General features: G+C 53.2%; 3 protein-coding genes and 5 non-coding genes across 8 annotated transcripts; 2 read left to right on the top strand and 6 right to left on the bottom strand.

Annotated features, from left to right (window-relative positions):
- Window positions 1-115: 115 nt before the first annotated feature.
- Window positions 116-11206, bottom strand: DKC1 (dyskerin pseudouridine synthase 1). The gene is made up of 16 exons (XM_054169794.1): window positions 11070-11206; window positions 10026-10371; window positions 9854-9931; window positions 9464-9550; window positions 8808-8899; window positions 8114-8298; window positions 7580-7644; window positions 6879-7005; window positions 6375-6505; window positions 5007-5150; window positions 4303-4423; window positions 2948-3066; window positions 2322-2425; window positions 1832-1898; window positions 1061-1219; window positions 116-347 (listed from the first exon to the last, which is right to left on the bottom strand). Exons 1-16 carry the CDS (start codon window positions 11204-11206, stop codon window positions 276-278), a joined length of 2034 nt encoding a protein of 677 aa, XP_054025769.1. The 3' UTR covers window positions 116-275.
- On the bottom strand, window positions 2823-2898 carry LOC128898120 (small nucleolar RNA SNORD83). Its single transcript, XR_008462714.1, has one exon. It is a non-coding gene; the product is annotated as a small nucleolar RNA SNORD83 (small nucleolar RNA).
- On the bottom strand, window positions 3823-4072 carry LOC128898122 (small nucleolar RNA SNORD17). The gene has a single exon (XR_008462716.1). It is a non-coding gene; the product is annotated as a small nucleolar RNA SNORD17 (small nucleolar RNA).
- LOC128898127 (small nucleolar RNA SNORA36 family) lies at window positions 6077-6212 on the bottom strand. The gene has a single exon (XR_008462721.1). It is a non-coding gene; the product is annotated as a small nucleolar RNA SNORA36 family (small nucleolar RNA).
- LOC128898124 (small nucleolar RNA SNORD83) lies at window positions 6592-6667 on the bottom strand. Its single transcript, XR_008462718.1, has one exon. It is a non-coding gene; the product is annotated as a small nucleolar RNA SNORD83 (small nucleolar RNA).
- Window positions 7231-7479, bottom strand: LOC128898121 (small nucleolar RNA SNORD17). Its single transcript, XR_008462715.1, has one exon. It is a non-coding gene; the product is annotated as a small nucleolar RNA SNORD17 (small nucleolar RNA).
- On the top strand, window positions 11123-12414 carry F8A1 (coagulation factor VIII associated 1). The gene has a single exon (XM_054169412.1). The coding sequence runs from the start codon at window positions 11226-11228 to the stop codon at window positions 12285-12287; it is 1062 nt and encodes a 353-aa protein (XP_054025387.1). The 5' UTR covers window positions 11123-11225; the 3' UTR covers window positions 12288-12414.
- A 627-nt stretch (window positions 12415-13041) lies between these two features.
- Window positions 13042-21839, top strand: TRMT2B (tRNA methyltransferase 2 homolog B). Its single transcript, XM_009907351.2, has 12 exons — window positions 13042-13528; window positions 14820-14874; window positions 15420-15539; window positions 15920-16019; window positions 16984-17054; window positions 17723-17869; window positions 18013-18107; window positions 18650-18864; window positions 18971-19072; window positions 19246-19365; window positions 20313-20412; window positions 21609-21839. Exons 1-12 carry the CDS (start codon window positions 13350-13352, stop codon window positions 21733-21735), a joined length of 1431 nt encoding a protein of 476 aa, XP_009905653.2. The 5' UTR covers window positions 13042-13349; the 3' UTR covers window positions 21736-21839.
- The last annotated feature ends 718 nt before the right edge of the window (window positions 21840-22557 follow it).

Below are 22557 nucleotides of genomic sequence, written 5' to 3' on the forward strand. Positions count from 1 at the left end.
AGACAGCACTTCCCCTGGCATCACAGCGTTCGGCTTCAGGGAGCAACACAGCGCAGGGGCAGCCGGGCACCCCGCTCCTCTGGCAACCCTTACAACAGGATGAGGAGGGGCAAGGGGTATCGTGGCCAAACACTCCTGCTCACTCCTATGCACAGCAGGAAAGGGACTTGGAAGTTGCTGGCCCCTCTGCTGTGCGGCCAGTCCTCTTCTTCCCAAGGCCTAGGACTCCTCCCTCTCGGCCAGTGAGGCCATCTGCTGCGGGCAGGTCCAGTGGCTTACTCTGAGCTCTCTTCTGCCTCCTTTTGTTTCTTCTTCTTCTTCTTTTTCTTGGTGCTGGTCTCACAGGTCTGTGAAAAGGTTGCAAGGAGTCAAAAAAGAACAATCTCCCACTGCTCATCTCAGGAAGAACAGCCCCATTTCAGATGCAGTGCAGGCTCTCCATGGCCACAAGCCTCCCTCGTGCCATACAGGCACTCAAGCACACTGAGTGAATGCCAGCACCATGCCAGGCACCATCCTCCTACCAGGGCACTTACAGGGCTGGTGGCCTGCCAGGAACACGTACCTACCAACTGCCCCAAAGCACAGATGGCTGTCCCACTGCAGATGCACCCCCACAAGTCTCACCTGCCCCACCTCCCACCACCTTCAACCAGCTCAGTTCACAAATGTCCCCACAGAGCCACCTTGCTTTTGCCTGTGGGGAGCCTGGCACCCTGGGAACATGCACAGCAGGGTGCTGAGGCACGTCCCCAACAGGTATTCTAGACTGTAAGCAGTCTCAAGCTGTGCCAGGGGAGGTTTAGGCTGGATGTTAGGAAGAAGTTCTTCACAAAAAGTTATTGGCTATTGGAATGTGCTGCCCAGGGAGGTGGTGGAGTCACCATCACTGGAGGTGTTCCAGACTGGATGGGGTGCTTGGTGCCATGGTTTAGTTGATCAGATGGTGTTGGGTGATAGGTTGGACTCCATGATCTCAAAGGTCTTTTCCAAGCTGGTTAATTCTATTCTATTCTCTGCCACGCCTGGAACCATACCATGGCAGCACCCAATCACATACCACTTCCATTTGCTCTCCTCCACTCTCAGCTGCCTCTTTGGCCTTCTTCTCTTTCTTCTTTTTCTTCTTCTCCTTTTTGCTCAGCTCCTCTGGTGGTGGGCTGGCAGGGGACGGTGGGCTCACGGCCTCCTCGCTCTCGCTCTCCGGCTCTCGCTTCCTCTGTCAGGGGAACACACAGTGTCAGCCACCCCATCTGCCCATGCACCTCAAGGGATGGCAAAACTTTCTGCAAGCCCACTGCCAACTATTGTGCCTGATTTAAGCTCTGCAGTCAGCAGTGCTCTGAGTGGGAAGGTGAGCTGTTGACTGCCAGTGCTCCCCTCCAGCATACGCCGCCCGGGATTAGCTCCTGCCGGAACTGCATCCCCTACCCAAAATGCCCTGGAGTGTGAAACACTGCTGCACCCTTCCAAATGCATGCTCAAGGCCTGACTTAGAGCCTCAGATCACTGACTTTTTACATACAAGTCTTGCATGGACATTTCTGCAACTCTCTGTAGACTCCAGAGAGGTTCTCCACTGTGGCTCCATACAAAGCACTTCCTTAGGTGCTGCAGCTTGTGCACCACAGGTCAGACCTTATGCTCATGGTGCCACAGAACACCCAAAGCAGTGTCCCAGAGACTCAGGGTAAGGCCCTAAACAGGTCACCCTAGAGCTAGCTCTTGGCCACACAACCACACCACACTGGGACACTAGGTCCCCAGTGTGTATCCACTCTTCCCCAGGGCCCCCACAGCCCTGCCTCCAGAGGGTGCTGCTGGTACTCACTTTTGGAGTCCTCTCCACCTCTGGAACAGCTCGAGGAATGGCAGCTGCCTCTTTCTTGGAAGCATCCCTGCAAGAGAAAAATCCCCAGGCTGAGCAGGGCAGCTGCTGCCTCTTGCTGCTCTCTACAAGTACAAAGCTCTGTCCCCTTCTCACGGCCTCTGTAACCAGTGCCATGCACTGGGTGGGGAGGTTGGTGTGGGGAAGACCTGCAGCCTGCACCAGGGCCAGCTGGCTGGGTAGCAGCAAGGCCTCCCCTCTTTAATTTAGCAGATTGACTCCCTCTAAAACCACAAGCACAGGCTAGAAAGGGATAACCATCTGCTCAGGGCCTCTCTCTCCAGCACTGTCCCTGGAGTGCCACCACACCCCTGAGTCCAGAACAGCTGACAGCCTTGGGCCAGGCCCAACACGCTCCAAGCACAGATGGCAGCACTCAGCCCAGCCCTCACTGCACAGGGGACTCCCTGGGAGCCACATGCCTTGTACCCACCTATAATCCACATACTCCTCCTTCCAGGTATCTGGTGTGTTCTCGTTGGGCTTTCCATGCTTGTCCAACAGGCCCTTCTGGATCATCATCTTCTTCTGGCTGGCCTGAGAGCAAAGTGCAAGTCAGACTGAAGCTCCACAGAGGAGAAATCCTTCCTGGGGCTTCAGCCACCCAGCCCAAGAGGAGGTAACCCAGGAACAAGCCAAACCAACGATGTGCATGCATCCCCATGGCTTTCTGCATTCCTGCTGAACCACAAGAATGGAAGAAGCCACAGCAACTTGGCAGTGAGCTTCAAGCCTGACTGCAGTGAAGGCAGCACTGCTGACCTGCTGATTTCCATGACCACCCCATGCTTGAGATGGGAGAAGAACCCAACAACAGCTGTTCCCACTGCTCCTGCCCTCCAGGCACCACTTAGTGTCTCATAAGACAGTCTGCACTTTGGCACTGTTGCAGCAGCACCAGAAGGAAAAGCAGCTTCTTGCCCAGCCCCTCTAGAGCCATCAGTATAGGGTGATAGATAAAGGTCATCTTTGCACAGAGTGCTCATGCCATCCACTTCACATCATTTGGCTCTTTACCAGGAGAGAGCTGGTGCTGTATAGACCAGAGGAGCCACTCACCTTGGGACCCAGCCCCCACTTGCGGGGATAGGTGTCTCTCTCCATGATCACTCTCTTGATCTTGGCCACAATGCCATGGTCACAGGTGGAAATGACTGCTGTGGTCATCAAGGCAACAGCTGCAGGAAGAAGCAGAGTTCAGTAACTGTAACAGAACTGCAACAGTGATGCAGGAACCTGCTGCATTCAGCCTGTTCTGTCTCTGTCAGCACATAAATGAGCAACTCCCCGCACCAGTGCCATTTCACCCTAAAACCTCACTGGAGGCAAGTTCTGGACTAACCTCAGAGTTGTCCTGCTCAAAGGCAGCAAGTGCATCAGTCATTAACCCTGCCTGCCTAGCACAGGACTCTCCAGCTTAAACCAGACCAGTGCTGGATCAGTGAACACAGCAGGACTAACCATTCCCCAGAGCAGCAGCAGCAGCACCAGATAGGGAAGAGCTCTGTGAGCGGCTGCTGGAGCACTTCCAAGCAGCACAAGGAACCACACCACCACAGAAGGGAGCAGTTGCTGCTCTTTCATCAGCTCCTAAAACACTGAAGAGCCAAACTAGAGGAGATTAATCCTACCAGTAAACTATGGTTTGCTTGCCACATGCCTGAGATGACCAGAGTGCAGGCAGTGCAAACAACAGAAAGCTTGCCTGTGTTACACTTCTAAGGCTTCTCAGACCAATAGGTCTGGCAGAGCATGAGGCCATGCAGCACTGAGCACTGTGACAACCCATCTGTACAGTGTGTCAGCACCTGTCACCCACACAGCTTCTTTACAGAGCCTGGTGAGAACAAAGCAGCCTTCTGAGTCACTTCAGAGAAGCTGGTAGTTGGATCAAGCTCTCTTACAATGCTCTGCTCAGTGTGATGTGTCAGTATGTGATCAGACATCATCCCTCATCTCAGTCAGGATGGAGGCCCCCCAGAGAAGGGTCTCCAACCCTGATGGCACCACTTCACTCCTGCAGGCAGCCAGCCACAGACCACAGCAGCCCCCAGCAGGACACTGGGAGACTGGAGGAGTCTCTGGAGGCTGCACAGCACCCAGACCCTAGAACAGGAATCTGGGTGCTGCAGGAGGGCAGCACCACTGCACTCAGAGAATGGATAAACTTCATCATCACCTCACACACAGAGCACACCTGAGCATCACACAGCTGAAACCAGGCTGAGGTGCTCTTCACACCTTGCCAAGGACTCATGCAGCCACTGCTCCTTAACATGACAAGGTGTGTGAGCCTACAGTCCCCATGAGGAAGCACCCTTCAAACATTCTGCACATGGGGACTCATTTGTGGTTCATTCACTGGAATGCAGTCAGTTAGTTCTGCAGTTAGCTGGGCACAAGGAGTCCCATACCTAGGCAGATAGCTTCTCCTTTTGTGGTGATGACAACAATCTCCTGGTTAAGCTCAATGCCATCTTCATACCTCAGGACACCAGGCAGCATGATCTTGGCTCCATAGCAAATGGCATTAACCTGGAAATGTAAGGAACAGGAGAGCTTATAAACTGTTACAGAATAAAAGCAAGGTGAGAGGTGCCTGCACTGTTTTAGCTTCCCATTGCCATCACTGTCATAGAATCATAGAATCAATAAGGTTGGAAAAGACCTCAGAGATCATCAAGTCCAACCTGTCACCCAACACCTCCTGACTAACTAAACCATGGCTTCAAGTGCCACATCCAATCCCCTCTTGAACACCTCCAGGGATGGTGTCCCAGCAGCAATATCCCTAAGTATCTGTTTCTTATTGTCCACTATATGAAACTTGAGGGCTTTGGAAGAAGCAAGCAAAGCATCCAGCAGAGCAAACAGCACATGGGTGGAGATCTCTTACAACCATCAGCATCCTCCTAAGGTGTGGAGAGCAGCTTCTCCACCACTCAGTTCTTGGCTTTTGCATCTTGCTGCTGATCTGGCAGTGGCCCACACGAGCTCCTACACAGCTCAGCATCAGGACAGTGCTGAGCAAGCAGATCCTGATGCCCCCCCATTTACCACACTACCAGTGCAAGTCGGGCCAGTGTGCAGCCCCTGGCTGCAGCCCCTGCGCACTCACCGCACTGTCCTTCATGACCAGGCGCTTGTGGGAGGTCAGCAGCTTCTCCAGGGGCAGGATGACTCTGCGCAGGTAGCTGTCGTCCTTGTTGTTGTCATACTGCCACTGCGCGTCCAGCACGTCGTGCATCGTCACCATGTTGTCCTGCAGAGACACCACAGCCCCTCTGAACTCCAACACCAGCCCCACAGTGGAAACAGCTCAAGCCCAACAGCAGACAGAGTGCTGAAAGGGAGCAAAAAGCGCAGGTGCCCAACTCGGAAGCATCAAGAAAGCAACCGGAAAGAGCTCTGCAGGAATGCTCTCCAACAACGGCTCCAGGTGCCACCACGAACTTCAGCCTTCCTGCTCTCACACAGCACTGGATCTAGGCTGCAGACTGCCCACCCTGAACTTTGGAATGTGAAGAAACCCTGAGACTTCCAGACATAGACTAGTGAGCAGAAACCTAGATCATGGCATCACAGAATGGTTTAGGTTGGAAGGGACCTCTGAAGGTTATCTATTCCAACACTCTCTGCAGTAAGCAGGGGCATCCTCAGCCACATCAGGTTGCCCACGGCCCTGCTGAGCCTCACCCTGAATAGCTCCAGGGATGGAACTTCAATTACCTCCCTGGGCAAGCTGTTCCAGTGTTCCACTACCCTCAGTGGTAAAGAACTCATTCCTAACATCCAATCTAAATCAGCTCTTCTCTAGTTTGAAACCATTGCCCCTTGTCCTATCAAAGAGCTTTTCCACCTGGGACATGGAATAAATTCTTGACGCTCCCAACGCCTGGAATTCAGAAACAGCTGATAGCCAGTGCTTACATCTAAGCACAGGGGCATGGGGAAGTACTTGCACTTCAATACTCCTGCTTTGCAAGGAGAAGAAATTAGTTCTGGAGTATGGGCCAGCAGCAGGATCCAGCTATGACCAGAGTTAAGACTGTACAAGTGTTCAAGGTCACACAAGACTGCATATCCCAGGCTTACTTCAACCAAGCAGGTTTCCTGCAGTGTGCCCTGACACCATGTGGTCACAGACTGCTAAGCAGACATCATATCTCAATCTCTGGCATATGCATGGTTTGTAGGCTGAGAATCAGAGGTGGCATAAAACAAACCTTTCAGCCACCATGGTGCACTTCCCAGTCACTCAGTGTCCCAAAGCTTAATTACCAGAACAAGGTGAGCACCCTGAACTGAACTCAACGCTTTGGTTACACATCACCCACAGCAAGGGCTCCCACACTTTTGGGGCTATTCACGAGACTCCACACCCCTGCACCTCCTCCTCACACTGCCAAAAGCAGCACATTTCAAGGCACTCCTGCAGCTGTGACAATTTCAGAGCTGCTGGCTACAGTTAAAGCTAGCACTCTACCATCTCTCCCAGGACGCCCGAGCGCACTCTGCGAAGCTCCTGCATCTGGCCGCCCACGCCCAGCAGTAAACCCAGGTGAACACAGAGGGTTCTGATGTATGTGCCAGCTTCACAGCTCACCCAGAAGATACCTGAAACACACAACAGGAGAGTATTTAAACACCCATCTAGAAAAGAAGCTCCCTCCAAGAGAAGCTATGCGTCCAACCCTTCACAGAGCCATCAGCCTAGGGTGATAGATGAAGGTCATCTTTGCACTGAGTGCTAATGCCATCCAGTTGACATCATTTGGCTCCTCAGTGAAGGAGTACAAAAAAAATAGGTGGGATCTGCTTCTCAGCACACCAAAGTCATGCATGAAGCAGTAACTGCTTGGTGGTGGTGAGGCCTCAGGTCTTCAGATGTCTGCCAAAACCAGGAAGCAGCCCGTGTCACAAAAAGCAGGGACAAAATAAATATCAATTGTCAGCTTAAAAGGAAGAAAGCAGGAAAACCTTGTTTTACCTAATCTTCTCTCAGGATCATACTCCACCAGCTTGCTCTCATAGATAGTTCTGACTCTCAGTTGTCTTTTGACAGCAGCAATGAGGGGTGGTCGCTGAAACAGGGCGCCTGTCAGAGTTTCTATGGCCTGAGGGCAGAAGCAGAAGTAACAGTTCACACCTGTGCCCCAGCACAAGAGCACCCTGGGGTCTCCAGCAACTACAACCACTTCCATAGTAAGAAACTACAGGGTCCAGCAGAATTTGGTGAGGTCATGTTTAATAAAGCAAATCTCACCCAGCAATGTGTGTGGTCAAAATGCCAGCCCAGCTGCCGGGGAGCAGAGCTGAGCTTTCTCATTAGGTGGCAGTATGTGATCAGACATCATCCCTCATCTCAGTCAGGATGAAGCCCCTCAAAAGAGGGTCTCCAACCCTGATGGCACCACTTCACTCCTGCAGGCAGCCAGCCACAGACCACAGCAGCCCCCAGTAGGACACTGGGAGACTGGAGGAGTCTCTGGAGGCTGCACAGCACCCAGACCCTAGAACAGGAATCTGGGTGCTGCAGGAGGGCAGCACCACTGCACTCAGAGAATGGATAAACTTCATCATCACCTCACACACAGAGCACACCGTGGGTCTGCCCCTACCCTCTCATCTCCTACCAGTGCTGAACACTGCATGGGAAGTGCCAGCATGGTTCAGTGTGCCCAGACTTACCCTGGCAAGCTGAGCCTCACTTTCAATTGCATTGTGCAGCCGAACAATTCCCACATACTCTTTGCCTGAAAGAACGACAAGAGCAGTCAGGACTGGCCACTTGCATTTACTGTTGACTTCAAGGTCCACACTGCCTCACAGCCACACATCCACACAGCCCTGACATTGGCACAACCACCTCTCCTAGGAAGTGCATACAGTTTATCATGGAGTTGGTTATTCTTCCAACAGAATTGATCTAAAATATGTTTATTTCTTCACCAAGTGTTATTTCACTGGACTGGTAGAGGCTGTAAGCTCAGTCAGGAAATGAAAGCAGTCTGTCAGAAGCCTTTTAACTGACACTGAAAGGCAATTAGAAAAGACCCTAAAAATCCTCTGAAAGCACGAAAGATGCCCTCACAGCCTTGGAATGAGAAGAGCAAGCAACCTTTAAGCTCAAGGTACTGAGGGCAGTCCTAGGAATCTCCACTGTGTCCTCAAGTCCCCATCTCCCCAAGTCAGACTACCAGTGGTGCCAGGCAGCAAACATACCTGCACTCTGCTGAGACTTGACCAGCCGTGTGGCCCTCTCGATGCACACAATGAGGCACCCAGTCACCTTGGGGTCCAGAGTGCCACTGTGTCCGGTCTTCTCTACTCGGAGGATACGGCGGATCCAGGCCACCACCTCGTGGGAAGACGGATTGGAAGGTTTGTCGAGGTTAATAAAGCCAGACCTACAGTGCATGATGACAGGAGAGCAGGGGCTAAGCTTCAGAGCTAACAGAGCAAGAGCACAACAGTTTCGACAGCATTTGCCATGGCTGCAATGAAATGCCTCTGTGCTGCTAAGAGATGAGCCTCGCAGCTGCTCTCGGCAAGCACACTTCAAAAGCTGCTGTGTGCAGGTGATATCTTCCGTGGTCAAAGATTTCTCTTCTCCCCAGACTGCTAATCATTAAACTAAACCAAATGCTACAAACTATGAACAGTCCCAAAGCCTAGAAGACAAAAAAACCTTCCTGTAAGACCCCACAGAACTCCTCAAGTGTTTGCATAGCCCTTCACAAGTCAGCCACAATCCCAGAAACAAGACAACTTTACAGGAAATAATCAGGGGGTTCTCTTTAGACCTTTACTAGTTAGTAGCAAAGCACCTGAGTCAAGCAGAAAGGTACAAAGGGAATCCAGTTTGAAGATTCACTGTGCAGTAAATATCAACCTCTCTGGCCCTTATTACACTCACCTAACATAGTCAGCAATCTCCCTCTTCAGGGGATTAGCACCAGAAGGAAGAGGTGTGTAGTGTGCCGTCAACACGTTCAACTTGTTGAAGTTCTGCAAGAGCCAGGCAAAAATTAGATATGTTGTTGAGCTCACCTTGGTTTCAAGATTGCTTTGCCCCAGTACATCTGCCCAGTTACAAAGTCACTTGTACATTTAAGCAAGAGAGTCTCCTCCAAAATGAAAGTGACCTAGCAATGAAATCACATTTTCCAGAAAGAGAAGCAGAAGACCTGCACTGAAAGAGATGCCAAAGAAGGAGAATGCCAACATTTAAAATGCAGGATAGATCCACTGCCACAGAAACTCGGGACAAACAATTTTTAAGCCTAAACAGGCCACAAGCCGCTGTTAGAAAGAAATGGAATAAGCTTAAGAAATCTGGTGGAGTCTTCATAGAAAACGGTAAATCTATGGAGCAGGTATGCAAACGAGACTGATGAACAAACTTGGTAACATGATTTCTGCATGCAGAGGGTTGGCTTTTGCTTTGAGTGTCACACGTGCTAGCTCTTAGGAGAATGGTGACACAAAGAGCGAGCTGTGGACCTCCACTGCCCTGCATCGAGAAGACAAAAGAAGAAACAGGCACAGGAAGAAGCCACCAAGTTGCTCTACCTTCAGCAGCAAAGGCCACTGAGACGTGTCCAGCTGGGGGATCCGGGACTCGGGCTTGATTAAAAATTCTTCGGTGTGCTGAATCTCCTAAAGAGCAGATTAAAATACTCCCGATCAGAGACAAGAAACTTGTCGGCCGGCGCTGCCTTGCGCTACCCCCCCACCCCCACCGCCACCACGCGGCTCTGCTGCCCGCCACGCGGGCGCGGCTTCCAGGCGCGGAGCGGCCACGCTGCCTCTGGGGAGGGTCCGGGTAACCCATCTAGGCGGGCTCCGTTACACCCAGACCTCCTTCCAAGCCCCACGGCCCGTGCCGCCGCAGATGGGGCTGAGGAAGCCCCCAGGCACCCCAGGCAAGTCTTCCGCCAGGGCGGGCGGCCCCGTACTCACCGCTACATCCTCATCAAGCAGCACACGCTTGTCCTTCTTCCGCCGCTTCTTTACACTGGAACCTGCGGAAGCGACACACTAAGCGTCCCGCCGAGGCTCTGCCGACCCCACCGCGCCGGGAGCGGGCCAGGCCCCGGGGTACGTTCACCCCCAACCCTTCCCCACGTGGCACCATAGGGGTCTCGAGTCCCGCGCGGACGCCTCCCACCGAACCCTCTTCCGCCTCTGCACACCGCGCCCAGCGGGGCGAGGCGCCATCCCGGGGGTTCCCGCCGCTACGCACCGTCCCCGTCCGCCATGGCCGCCCCGCGTGGTAGCGCCGCCGCCGCGCGAGAACCGGAAAGGACGCCCCTCGGCAGGCCCTGCCCTTCCCGACATGCCCCGCGTCACGGCGTGACCAATCCGCGCCCGGCGCCACCCGCCCCGGGCTGCCCCTGGCGGCGCCCGCGCTCACCGCGGGCTCACGGAGCGCAGGGAGCTGCTCGCTCGGACGCACCTCCACGTTGCAGCAGTTCCTTCTGTTCAAGAGCTGGAGATTCGTTCAGCGTTGGGGTTCACAACTAGGAGCCTGGCAGCACACGTACGAAACACACCAGAGTTTTGAGGGGGCTGTGGTAGAGCAACCTGATGAGGAAATCAGTTGGTGCTGCTGACATTGTCTCAGGCCACTTCCTACTTAGGTATCAGCAAGCACCAGCAGGGAAGAGTGAGGCAAGCGTGGAAGGAGAGACTCGGAACTGTGTCCTCCCTTGATTTTGTTTCTGACATTCCTCAGATTCTGCAGCTGACAGTGGCTGGGGTCTGGAACCATCAGTACTGAGTCCCAAAGCAGCTCTGAAAACGTGATGGCCAAGCTGAAGAGTCAGTGAGAGGTTTAAAGCTCCTTTTCTCACAAGCTGCCCCAGAGGACAGACACTCAACGCCCTTAGCAAACGATCCTCGGTTTTGCACTAACTTCACTGGTTACCTGCAGACAGATTTATCACCCGCAGCCGGGGCTGCTGCAGACAGAGATTCCGCTGTGTGATTGGCCCTAAGCAGGTCTCCAGTCCCCTTGGCTGCCTTTCTGTTGGCTCGGAGGGGACAACCTTCCTGCAGGGAACCGAGCGGTGTCTCTGGAGCGCGCCAGCAGGAAGGGAACGGCACACGGCTGCACGGGGGCCAGCGGAGGGACCGGCAGGGGGCAGCCTGGGCCCCGACACGGACGCGCCGCTACTGCCCACCCAGCGGCGCACCCCGCGCCATGGCTCCGCCCTTCCCCGTCAGCTCCCCGCCCGGTAGCCCGCGTGACCCGGGACGGGGCCTCGATTTGTCGGCGGCACGCGAGGCGGCGTAGTGCGCGCCGGGGCGCATCAGTTCCGGGCGGTGCGCGATGCTGGCGGCGGCGGGTGGCTCGGGCTCCGGCGCGGCGGGCGGCGCCGGGCAGGGCCTCGGTGGGGACGGAGACTTTCTATCGCGGTACCGGCTGGTGTCAGCTAAGCTACGGCGGCGGTTCTTGCGGAAGCCGAACGTTGCGGAGGCGGCAGAGCAGTTCGCGGCGCTGGCGCGGGAGCTGCGCGCCCAGGAGAGCCTGCCGTACGCGGCCTGGTGCCAGCTAGCCGTAGCGCGCTGCGCCCAGAGCCTCTTCCACGGGCCCGCCGAGGCGGCCGCCCTGGCCGAGGCGGCGCGGCTCTTCCTGCGGCAGGAGCGGGACCTGCGGCAACGCCTGGGGCTGCGCGGCGGCTTCGGCGAACATGTGGCAGCGGCGCAGAGCTGCGGCGCCTTCGCCGCCCGCTTGCACTTGGAGCGGGGACAGCCGGCGCTGGCGGCTGGGCTGTGCCTAGAGCTGGCGGCGGCGCTGCGCGACACGGGACAGCCCGCCCGAGCTGCCGCGCCTCTGCAGCGGGCGGCCGAGCTGCTGACGGCGGCGCGGCTTCCCCTGGAGGCCCTGCGCTGCTTGGCTGAACGCGCCTCCTGTTTGCTGTTGGGCCGCGACTACGCCGGCGCGCTGGCGGCGCTGACCCGGGCACAGGCGCTGGCCGGGGCCGGACTGGGTGCTGGCGGTGTACCCGGTGGTGCGTGCCTGGACGTGCTGGCGCGTTGCGAGGTGTCTCGGGTGCTGCTGCTGCTCCTGCTGCAGCCGCCCCCCGCCAAACTGCTGCCTGAGCATGCCCGGACGCTAGAACAGTACTGCTGGGAGGCGCCCGAGGGCAGCCCGGGGCCTGGGCTCGGCGGTGGCCCCGGGACCGGTGGAGGGCTGCCGCCAGCGGCGAGCTACCTACCGGCCGAGCTTTTCCTCCTGCTGCAGTCGGCGGTGCTTGCGTGCCAGGAGAAGGACGCGGAGGCGCTGAAGGCACTTCAGGCCGAGCTCTGGCCGCTGCTGAGCGCAGAACAGAACCATCTGCTGCATCTGGTGCTGCAGGAGATGCTGAGCCCCGCCGGACAGGGACTCTGAGCGTCGGCGCAGAGCAGCCTTGCCGTGCTCCCGCGGGGCGGCAGGGCCGGGGTTGGACTGGTTACTTCAGCCATGGTCTCTGTTGGCATATCCTCTATTTCCTTATTTATTTTTAATAACGATTTCTGTAACAAGCAAATAATAATTGATGAGTGAATGTGTTCATCTACTCCTCTGAGTCGTAGTAAACTACTCATTGTACACATTGGAAGTTGTCGTGCTTGAAAAAACGAAATCCCAAAGCCAGTGGGCCAGTTCAGGGCAGAACCAGGCTGAGTGTCCCGAGGATGGATTAAACAAAACACAAAACCACAAAAAAATTCACAGGTTACAACGTTGGGTTTTTTATCTCCTCCCAAAACCAAGTCCGCGCAACCACTATGAGACTGTGTCGTGGCTGTTGTGGAGGACAAAAGGAGTTACCACTGACCTGCAAATGGTTGCCAGGGTACCACTGGTGGTAGCCTAATTACAGTTTCTGTAGGACAGCTGCTAACCCAGAGACTGCGGGTGTGGGACAAAAGCGGGAGCTCGCCCTGGCTCCCTGCCAGGGAGTCTCCTAGCCTGGAGCGAGTTCTCAGCTGTAAACACTTGCACAGGGCGGCGGAAACCCAGCCCTCCTCATCCAGCCACCGGAACCCCGACAGGCCGAGGCGGCGATGGGCGGCGAGCGGGAGGAGCGAGTTCCTCATCACGCGAGAGCTGGTGACCGGGAGCAGCGGCAGGGCCCGGGGCAGGCAGGGCGGCCGCGGCCGCTGCTGCCGGGGGCCGGTCACCTGCGGCTGAGGGAGGAAAGGCTGCTTTCTGCTAGCGGTAACCTGCCGCTTTCCGGCCGGCTCAGGGCAGGGGCCCTGGCTGCGCTGCGGGCGCTGTGCGGCAGCTCTGAGCACAGTGAAAGCGTTCCCGCTGGGTCACGCCGGCCGCGGGGGACTTTAAACCAAGTGGTTTAGCTCCTGGAGCTGGCCAGCCGTACGCTGCCTTTCTCAAGCTGTGTCCCGAAGCGCAACTGAGAGCGGGCTGGCCGCGCTGCTCGCAGGGGTGGCAGCGCCTCTCCTGCTCGCCATGGCTCTGTGCTGCGCGGTGAGGCTGCCCCGCCGGCACCTCCGCTCTTGGAGGGTTCTCTTTAGCAGCCGGGCAGGTCAGGACCGCAGCCTGCTGACGGAGAAGACAGCAATAAAGTGGAAGGAGAAGAGAAAAGCCAGGGAGGGCTGCAGCCCGCCAGGTTCCTCCTGGGAGGAGAGGTATGGCTCTTTGGAAATGAGCGATCTTCCAAAGCCGCAAGCGCCTGAAGCGGTTAGAGCAGTGTGTTGAGGGTTTCACCTCAAAGCAGGCTCTCCCCAGTTAGGAAGAGCCAGCTGGCTTTCGTGGAGCCCCGGCGGGGGATAGAAATAATGCAAAAGAGAAGAGGAAATGACCAGGAGCAGAGCAGTTGCCACAGTAGCGAGGAAAAAGTAATACTCCGTTTGATGGGCAGTTCCGTGCCTGAAAGGAGTTGACGCTGGGTGCTTTGGAAGCAGCTTCAGGTATCCCAATAAGCAGTAACAGCAGCTTAACCAGCCATGGGGTGAGGTTCTCCATGGGCTCAGTGAGGCAATGCTTGATGAATAGTTGCAGTAGTTTGGACCATATCCTCCTCACCCCTACTCTCTCTGTTTGTTTGGTTTTTTTTTTAATCAGCTTTTTATGTATTTTGGTTTTGCTCACCCTGCCTCAGATGCAAGTAGTGGCAAGTTCCAGGGTTTAGCTCGAAACTGCTGCTGTATGGTTGGGATAGTGAGTGCGTGCAGCTTGTAATTCCTTGCACGCTACACAAACTCTGCATTCACTGTGGTGGATTTCATCTAGGGCAGCATCAGCAAAAAAAGATGTAGTAATGGCTGGAAATGCAAGGAGGTAGAAGATGCAGGATGGGTTGCATTGAGTGAGGAGAGAAGCATCTTGCTCTTTTCAGGTAAACTCCGGGGAGACAGGATTTGGGCTGTCCTTGGAGCAACAAGGAATGGCCAATGGCCATAGCCTCTGATTCAGAAAGCAACAGAGCCCATCTGAAGCTACAACATGACCTGTCTCTTTTTTTCCCCCTGCCTGCACTTGGTTTTGTATTGGTTTTGTTTGGTTTGGTTTTTCCCTTCTGACCCTGGTAACACGTGAACGCTCATTCCCCTGGCATTGCCAGCCTGGAGTCAGTGCCTCTCTGGGTCTCTCTGCAGGGAAATTGCTATTCCTGGCCTTGTCCTCGAAAGAGGGATCAGAAAGAATAGCTGGGTTACCCAGGACACGCAGGCATTGCTGGTCAGTTGTCTACCCAAGGCTCAGCCTGTCCTCTGGAGAGCTGGTCGTTGTGATTCCTAGCTCTCTTTTCCAGCCACAAGTGTTCTGCACCAGGATGGTACCACAAAAAGGCAGTTTGGATGTTCACAGCCAGTTCTGGTGCAGGGCCCATACCAGAAGGGTCTTGCCCATGAAGCAGCTGGTGGGGATGTTTCACTGTATCAGGCAGAGAGCAGCTCTGAGCGGTGTTGTGCTTTCCAGGTTAGCAAATGCGGTGACTCCACTGTGGAGACTTCCCTATCAAGAGCAGCTGCAGGTAAGGTGTGCTTACCTGGCCTTGGCTTTGTCCTGGTGCCCCAACTGTTGTCCTCCCTTCTATTCCCCTTGAGCAACAGCCCCAAACAACTTTGCTGCTCAATGCTGTAAACTCTTCCAGGCTCCATTTACTGCTGCTGTAAATCTTAAGTTATTGTGGAGGACAGAACTGGGATGTTCTCTGTGGAGGACAGAACTGGGATGTTCTCTGTGGAGGACAGAACTGGGATGTTCTCTGGTGGTGTGTGAGGTCACCAACACAAGTGGATGGGTACTCACATGATGTTCCTGTCCAGTGTGGGACAGCTGGTTCACTGGGGCTTTGGAATGGACCATGTGGTGCATGTCAGCACTTGGGGACCATGAACACAAGGTTTCTCTCTCTCTCTCCCTGTTGCTCCAAGCAGCTGGGGTGATGAGAAAGGCTGAGCTCCTCTGGGCAATATCCCACATGCAGTATTTCCTCCTCCTTGGAGGTGGGTGATGAGGAGCTGCCCATCATCATGTGGTCTGTGAGAGTGTTTCTGGCTTAAGACTTCTCTGTAGGTGAAGTATGAAAACCAGAGGAAGATTTTGAAGACACTGGCATCTCATCTTGAGGAGCTGGGCATAGATGTGCAGAAACCTGGTGGACTCTGCTGTCCTCTCCAGCCTGTAGTCCCTTCAGTGAGTATCCCATGGGAACGCTGTTCACGCTGAGCCACTAACAGTCACCCCACTCAACTCTGAATGCTTTATTGTGAGGATTACTTGCTTGCAGAGAATGTGCTTGTGGCAGTCCTTGCTAGAGTCTGCTTTGCAGGCAGTGTCTGCCAGAGAGTGAAACAAGCCCAGGATTAAGGAACCCTTTTTTGTGCCTGGGGTTTCCCTAATAAACCTGTCACAGGTGGCCACCTCTTCCAAGAAGTGATACTCGCACACAAGCTCCATTTCTGCGTCTTGCATATCCACATGTGTCTTCCCATGCTGCCAGGCTGGGTTTTGGCTTTCCTCTGTTTCCTTTTCTTTTAATCCAAGGCTCTACTTTTCCTTCTTTTCTCCCTCAGCCTGTCATCAATGGCTACCGAAACAAATCCACTTTCTCTGTGAACCGAGGACCGGATGGGAACCCCAAAACTGTGGGGCTGTATGTGGGAACTGGCAGAGGTCTGTACAGGACAAGGAGCTGAGTAGAAAACAGGGCTGGGTTGGGGCCAGGCTTTGCTGTGACAACCTACATCCAAGATAGGAGCCTGAATCCCAGGAGAGGCCAATAGAAACACAACCAAGTCTGGGGCAGCAATTTGAAAACCTCAGTTCCTTAGTTTCTTAAGAAACAGCAGCTTCTAATTTGCTGAACACAGCAGAAAGGACAATAGCTGCAGTAGGAGCCCCTCCAGGATTTAGCTTTGCCATTCTTAATTACCCTGTTCCCCTGGTTTTGGTGCCTGTGCTGAGCACAGGGAGCATGGTGGAGTGTGCACATCTGCAGGCTTTTGCACGGGCACATTTGGAGCATTGGGGATGCAAGAGGCAGTTTGGGTTTGTGTGACTAAGATGTGAGATGTGTGCTCCTTGCAGGCTGTTCAGTGGTGACCTCATTCCTGCCATTGATACCAGATTTTGCTTGTCCACCTCCATAGCAAGGGGTGCTGGGGTGGTCACTGCTTGCTTCTTTCACTGAAGGAATAATTCTGTGGCTGCATTTGACCTCTGACAGCAGAATGCTAAAGCATTTAAGCTGAGGTGAGGATGCTGTCTTCCAGGCAACTCAAACTGCTTTGCTACAGTAAGCCTACACCATTGTTCTCCAGTTAGAAAACCAGCTTTCTCTGCTCTGGCTCCCTTAGTTTAAGAAGAGTGCAGTGGCTCCTTTGGGAGTTGCTAGAGGACATCAAAAAAGCTGCCAGAGCTCAAATCTTTTCATGGAAGTTACTGACAGTGATCACAAGCAGAGGGAATTCTGTTGAGTCCTGCAGACTGTCTGAACCTAGGTCATCACAGGATTTAGTGGGGCACTGGGAGACCAGATCCAGGAGAAAGGCATCTCCACAGTTTATCATGTCAGCTGCTACAGGGGTTTACATGCCCTGAAACAAAACAATTAAATGACCTGTCTGTCTCTCTCTAGCTAGAAATATTGTCTGTGTGAAAGCCAACCACATGGAGAACATACCCCAAAAACACAAGCAAGTAGCCCAGGTAAAATGAATCAAGTCATGTCTGTGTCTAGGCTGTGGAACAGAGAAGCTGCCATAACTCTTTAGTTGGGGGAACATTGTAGTTACACTAAAAAAGTCCCTTTTTGTGTTCTGAACAGTCTCAGGCCTAACTCTGCTTGATGGATAAATGTATATTTAATGTGTGTGTATAGATCTAGATACATACATTATGTATGTGTGTATATATATACACATTATATATATAAATATATATGTATACATTGTCTATGTGTATAGATATACACACATTAAACTTGTATGTTAATGTTGCAGCTTCTAAACTGCCCCAAAGAGTGAAGTCAATCAAGGGGCAATGAATTCCTGCCAGTCTGTTAAAATATGTAAGAACCACAAACTGGAATGAGTAAAATGTCTTCCCTGAAGCTGGGAAGAGCTTTCACTCAGTGTATTGAAATCAAGCAGGGGAAAAAAAAGAGATAGAATAGAATAGAATAAACCAGGTTGGAAGAGACCTTCAAGGTCATCACGTCCAACCCATCAACCAATCCAACCCACCTAAACAACTAAACCATGGCACCAAGCACCCCATCAAGATGGTACTGATGGAAAGGCCACCAGTTTGGGGTGCACTGAGTTATGCTAAGGCCAGGGCAGTTGCCTTCACTGTGCCATTTCCCCTCTGCTCAGTGCTACGAGGAGTTCATCCATGGCTCCCCCCTGGATCCCTGTCTCCTCTTCCACGAAGGTGGACACTGGCGGGAGCTGGTGGTACGCACCACCAGCCGTGGCCACACCATGGCTATCGTCACCTTCCACCCCCAGGAGCTGGGCCAGGTGAGTACATGGAGGACAGGGCCCCTGACAAGAGGCACATCAGCATCTGGCTGACCTGAGCTTGCTGCTGGGTGTATTGCTGAGGAGGGGTGTCTAGTCAGATCAGCCAAACACCCAGCTTTTTGCTTTCTCACTCTTGACAGGAGGAACTGGCTACTCATAAAGCGTTGCTGAAGGAGTTCTTCACCTGTGGACCTGGAGCAGTCTGTGACTTGACTTCACTTTATTTCCAAGAGAGGTATTCTGTCTTGACACAGGGGAAGACTAGAAACAAATCCACCTTCTTTTTCTCCCCCATCTCTGATCAAATTCTGCCAGTTCAGGGAGTTCTTGAAGAGAAAACAGAGGCTTGGATGCTTCTTGCAGACATGGTTTTAAGATGGCCACACCTTTTGATTTTCCAGACCAGAAATACTTAAATACATTATGGCTTTACCTCATGGGACTTATGACCCTGGGAAACTAAAGAAAAAAGCCCTGCAGTGACCTTCCTGAGGCAGTAAATCCCATTAGCAGCAAAACTTGGGAACAGATCCTAGGACTGCTGCCTTCTGAAAAGTCATTTTGATCCCTCTAATGAATTTTAGGCTGTGCAAGTTACAGATCCTTCACAAAGAAGCCAAATTCTTTGATCCTGTTGAAAGACTCAGGTGAAATAAAATCTGGGGGAGGTGGGGGAGAGAACTGTCCTTCCCTGCACATGAACACATTGGGATGGGAAATAAAACCTCACTCTCTCTGCTGCCTTTTAACAGCTGTCTTTTTTGTGTGCTCTGCCAGCACCATGACACGCTGCTCCCATGAGCAGTCTCCCTTCCAGCTCCTTCATGGAGAACCACACATCTTTGAGGAAGTGCTTGGCCTCAAGTTTCGCATCTCTCCAGATGCCTTTTTCCAAGTAAACACAGGTGGAGCAGAAGTTCTGTACCAGGCAGTCAGGGAGCTGAGTCAGGCTGGTGAGGACACCATCTTCCTTGACATCTGCTGTGGAACTGGTGAGCAGTGGCTTTGTGAGCCTGCCTCCCAGGGCTGGTGCTTTGTGTGCCAAAAGTTCTCTTCAGCGTGGACGTATGGAGTTGTTTTTGTTTCCCTCATTTCCAGGCACAATTAGTCTCTGTTTGGCTCACCAAGTGTCCAAGGTTATTGGTGTTGAGGTGATGGAGAAGGCAATAGAGGATGCCAGGTGGAATGCAGCATTCAATGGTGAGTTCAGACTCTGTGGCAGAAGGTTTCAAACTAACTGCTGGAAAATCAGGAGCGAGCGGCAGGGTCCTAACAAGCTACCTCCACCCGGCAAGAGGGGGCACTTCGTGTCCCACCTAACGCCTGGGGGGCTTGACTCTGCTCACTTCATGTGGCTGCCTTTTGCTTCACAGGAATTTCCAACTGTGAGTTTCACAGTGGCAAGGCAGAGGTTGTGTTACCACGACTGCTGCCATCGTGGGAGGACGGCCGACCTCTTGTTGCTGTGGTGAACCCGTCTCGGGCTGGGCTCCGTGAGACAATCTGCTATTTATTTGCATCTTGAAAACAGTTTTGAACAAGTTCTGTTAGACCTGTTAACACTGGCTCCAAACCCTCAGCTGGCTTAGTCTCTAGTTGTTTTTTTACCTTGTTGCTGACAGCAGCTAGAATCCCATGGAGTCTGCTGTTTTCAGTGCCTTTGTTGTGCTTTCTCTCTAAAGCAGATGGCTCCACTCTTTTTATTCCATATTTCATAGGCTCACAGAATTGCTGAGGAGTGAAGGGGCCTCTGGAGATCTGTGGTCCAATTTCCCAACTAAAGCAAGGCCAACCTCAGAGTTGTAAAAGGTTGCACAGGGCTATGAAGCTCAGATGAAGTTTTAGGGTGTCCAAGGGTGGATACCCTCTCCTGAAAATGTTTTCCCTAACATTTAACCAGCATTTCCCCTTGCTGCAGTGGATCTGTTGCCTCTCATCCTCCTCTTGTGCCCTTCTGAGATTCTGGCTCTATCTTCTCTGTCATCTCCCATGAGGCCCCTGAAGATAGCAAATGGATCCCTGCCCACCTTCTCTTTGCCAAGCTGAATATCCCCAGCCCTCACACTCTTCTCATGCATGCAGTGCCCCAGCCCTCTGTCTTGGACTCTCTCCAGTGTCTACTGGGAAGTCCCAAACTGGTCCTGAAGCCCAGATGCAGTTTCACAAGTGTGTGGATGGTTTCACATGCCTCAGGGACACAGATTTCTCCCTCTACTCTGCCCTTCCAAACCAGCTAAGCTGTTAGCAGTGTCAGTCGTACCTCTGGCCTCCTAACAGCCTGCATCTGAGACAGGACATAGCAAAAAGCTGTTTGTTTGGGTTTCTTTCCCCCTACTCTTTTGACAGTTGAGTGTGGTTCTGTGCTGCTCTGCAGTCATTCCTTCTTGAAAGCTCAGAGTGGCGGTGGGTCAGTGGGGAAGCACAGTGTCTGTGTTCACAGATTACAGGGTTGTGCGAGCCGTTCGAAACTGCACGTCCATCCGAAGGCTGCTCTACATCTCCTGCAAGCCAGAGGGTGAAGCCATGAGGAATTTTGTTGAGTAAGCACCCTCCTGCCTTCCTTTCCACTGGCCTTAGTGACAGACCCTATTTTGTCCAGTCAAGGACATAAATATCTGACCTTAGTTTAGTGAGATTCTTCCTGTGACCGAGTTTTCCCTGGGTGAGTTCTGCAGATGTGCTCCGGGATTAGCCAGTGCATGGTCAGAAGAGGTTTATCCTTCTACATTACCATGAGGTTCCCTGCAAGCTGCACTCAGGTGTTCTTTGTGAGTTTGTGTTCCAGATTGTGTCCAGACAAGGGCAACACAGCTGGGGAGGGGTTTGGAGCACAAGCCCTATGAGGAGAGGCTGAGGGAGCTGGGGTTGATTAGCCTGGACAAGAGGAGGCTCAGGGGAGACCTTCTTGCTCTCTACAACTACCTGAAGGGAGGTCGTAGCCAGGTGGGGGTTGGTCTCTTCTCCCAGACAACCAGCACCAGAACAAGAGGACACAGTCTCAAGCTGCACCAGGGGATATTTAGGGTGGGTGTTAGGAAGAAGTTCTTCCCAGAAAGAGAGGTTGGCCATTGCAATGTGCTGCCCAGGGAGGTGGTGGAGTCACCATCACCAGGGGGTGTTTAGGAAGAGACTGGATGGGGTGCTTGGTGCCATGGTTTAGTTGATTACATGGTGTTGGGTGATAGGTTGGACTGGATCATCTCAAAGGACTTTTCCAGCCTGGTTAATTCCATTCTATAGATGCTTTAGTGCATCAGTAAGGAATAGAAAATAATGCAAACATGCTGCAATGGCACTGTGCATCCTTGTCCCAACAAAACAGCACATCTGGATGTGGGTATGGAGTCTGCTGGGCTCCCTGCAGGAAGGTTGGCTCCTCCTAGCCAACAAAATAGCCAAGGGGATGGGACACCTGCTTAGGGTTAATCACATAGCTGAGAGTCTGTGGCAGGCCCTGTTGCAGGTGATAAATCTGCAGGTAACCAGTGAAGTCAGTGGAAGAATGAGGATTGGTTCCTAAGGGTAGTGAGTGTCTGTCCTCTGGGCTGGCTTTAAACCTGTCACTGACTCTTCAGGTTGGCCATCAAGTTTTCAGAGCCGGTTTGGGATTCAGTACTGATGGTTCCAGACCTCAGCCAGTGCCAGCTGCAGACTCTGAGGAATGTCAGTCGCCATACCTCCTTAGGGCATCCTCTGTGCTGTTGGTCTAAAAGATGCTCTTCTTTGCTTTCCACAGGCTGTGCTGCCCTCCTGACCCAAGGAAGAAGCTGTCAGGAGAGCCATTTGTGCCCAGGCTGGCTCTACCTTTTGACATGTTTCCTCATACTGCTCATTGTGAGCTGGTGTTGCTGTTCACCCGCTGACAACGAGGCAGGGGTACCAGCTCTGAGAGCTTGGGCAGCCACCTCCTGCTGTCCTGAAGGCTGGAGTTGATGTAGCTAGGCTTTTAACTTATTTTTGTTTTAAAGTTGTCCAAAAATAAATCATTTTGCTTTTGTTCTTGCTTCATGGTGCCCATCTGCACTGTTCTGCAAGGAAAGGCATGGATTTTTTTGCCCCTGTACTCTGCACTGGTTAGGCCACACCTTGAGTGCTGTGTCCAGTTCTGGGCCCCTCAGTTTAAGAAGGATATTGAGACTCTTGAATGTGTCCAGAGAAGGGCAATGAGGCTGGGGAGAGGCCTTGAGCACAGTCATGTGAGGAGAGGCTGAGGGAGCTGGGGTTGCTTAGCCTGGAGAAGAGGAGGCTCAGGGCAGACCTTCTTGCTGTCTACAGCTACCTCTTCAGGTGGAAGGAGGTTGTAGCCAGGTGGGGGTTGGTCTCTTCTCCCAGGCAAGCAGCACCAGAACAAGAGGACACAGCCTCAAGCTGTGCCAGGGGAAGTTTAGGCTGGAGGTGAGGAGAAAGTTCTTCACAGAGAGCGTTGTTAGCCATTGGAATGTGCTGCCCAGGGAGGTGGTGGAGTCAAGAGGGGATTGGATGTGGCACTTGAAGCCTTGCCTTCCTCTTCCCTGCTGGTGCTTGCTGATACCTGAGTAGGAAGTGTCCTGAGAAAAATGTCAGCAGCACCAAGTGATTTCCTCATCAGGTTGCCCTGCCACAGCCAACTCAAAACGTTGTTGTGTTTTGTACCCGTGCTGCCATGCTCCCCAAGTGGCAAGTTGTGAACCCTAATGTTGGATGAA

This window comes from Dryobates pubescens, chromosome 18, assembly GCF_014839835.1.
Source record: "Dryobates pubescens isolate bDryPub1 chromosome 18, bDryPub1.pri, whole genome shotgun sequence".
Lineage (NCBI taxonomy): Eukaryota > Metazoa > Chordata > Aves > Piciformes > Picidae > Dryobates > Dryobates pubescens.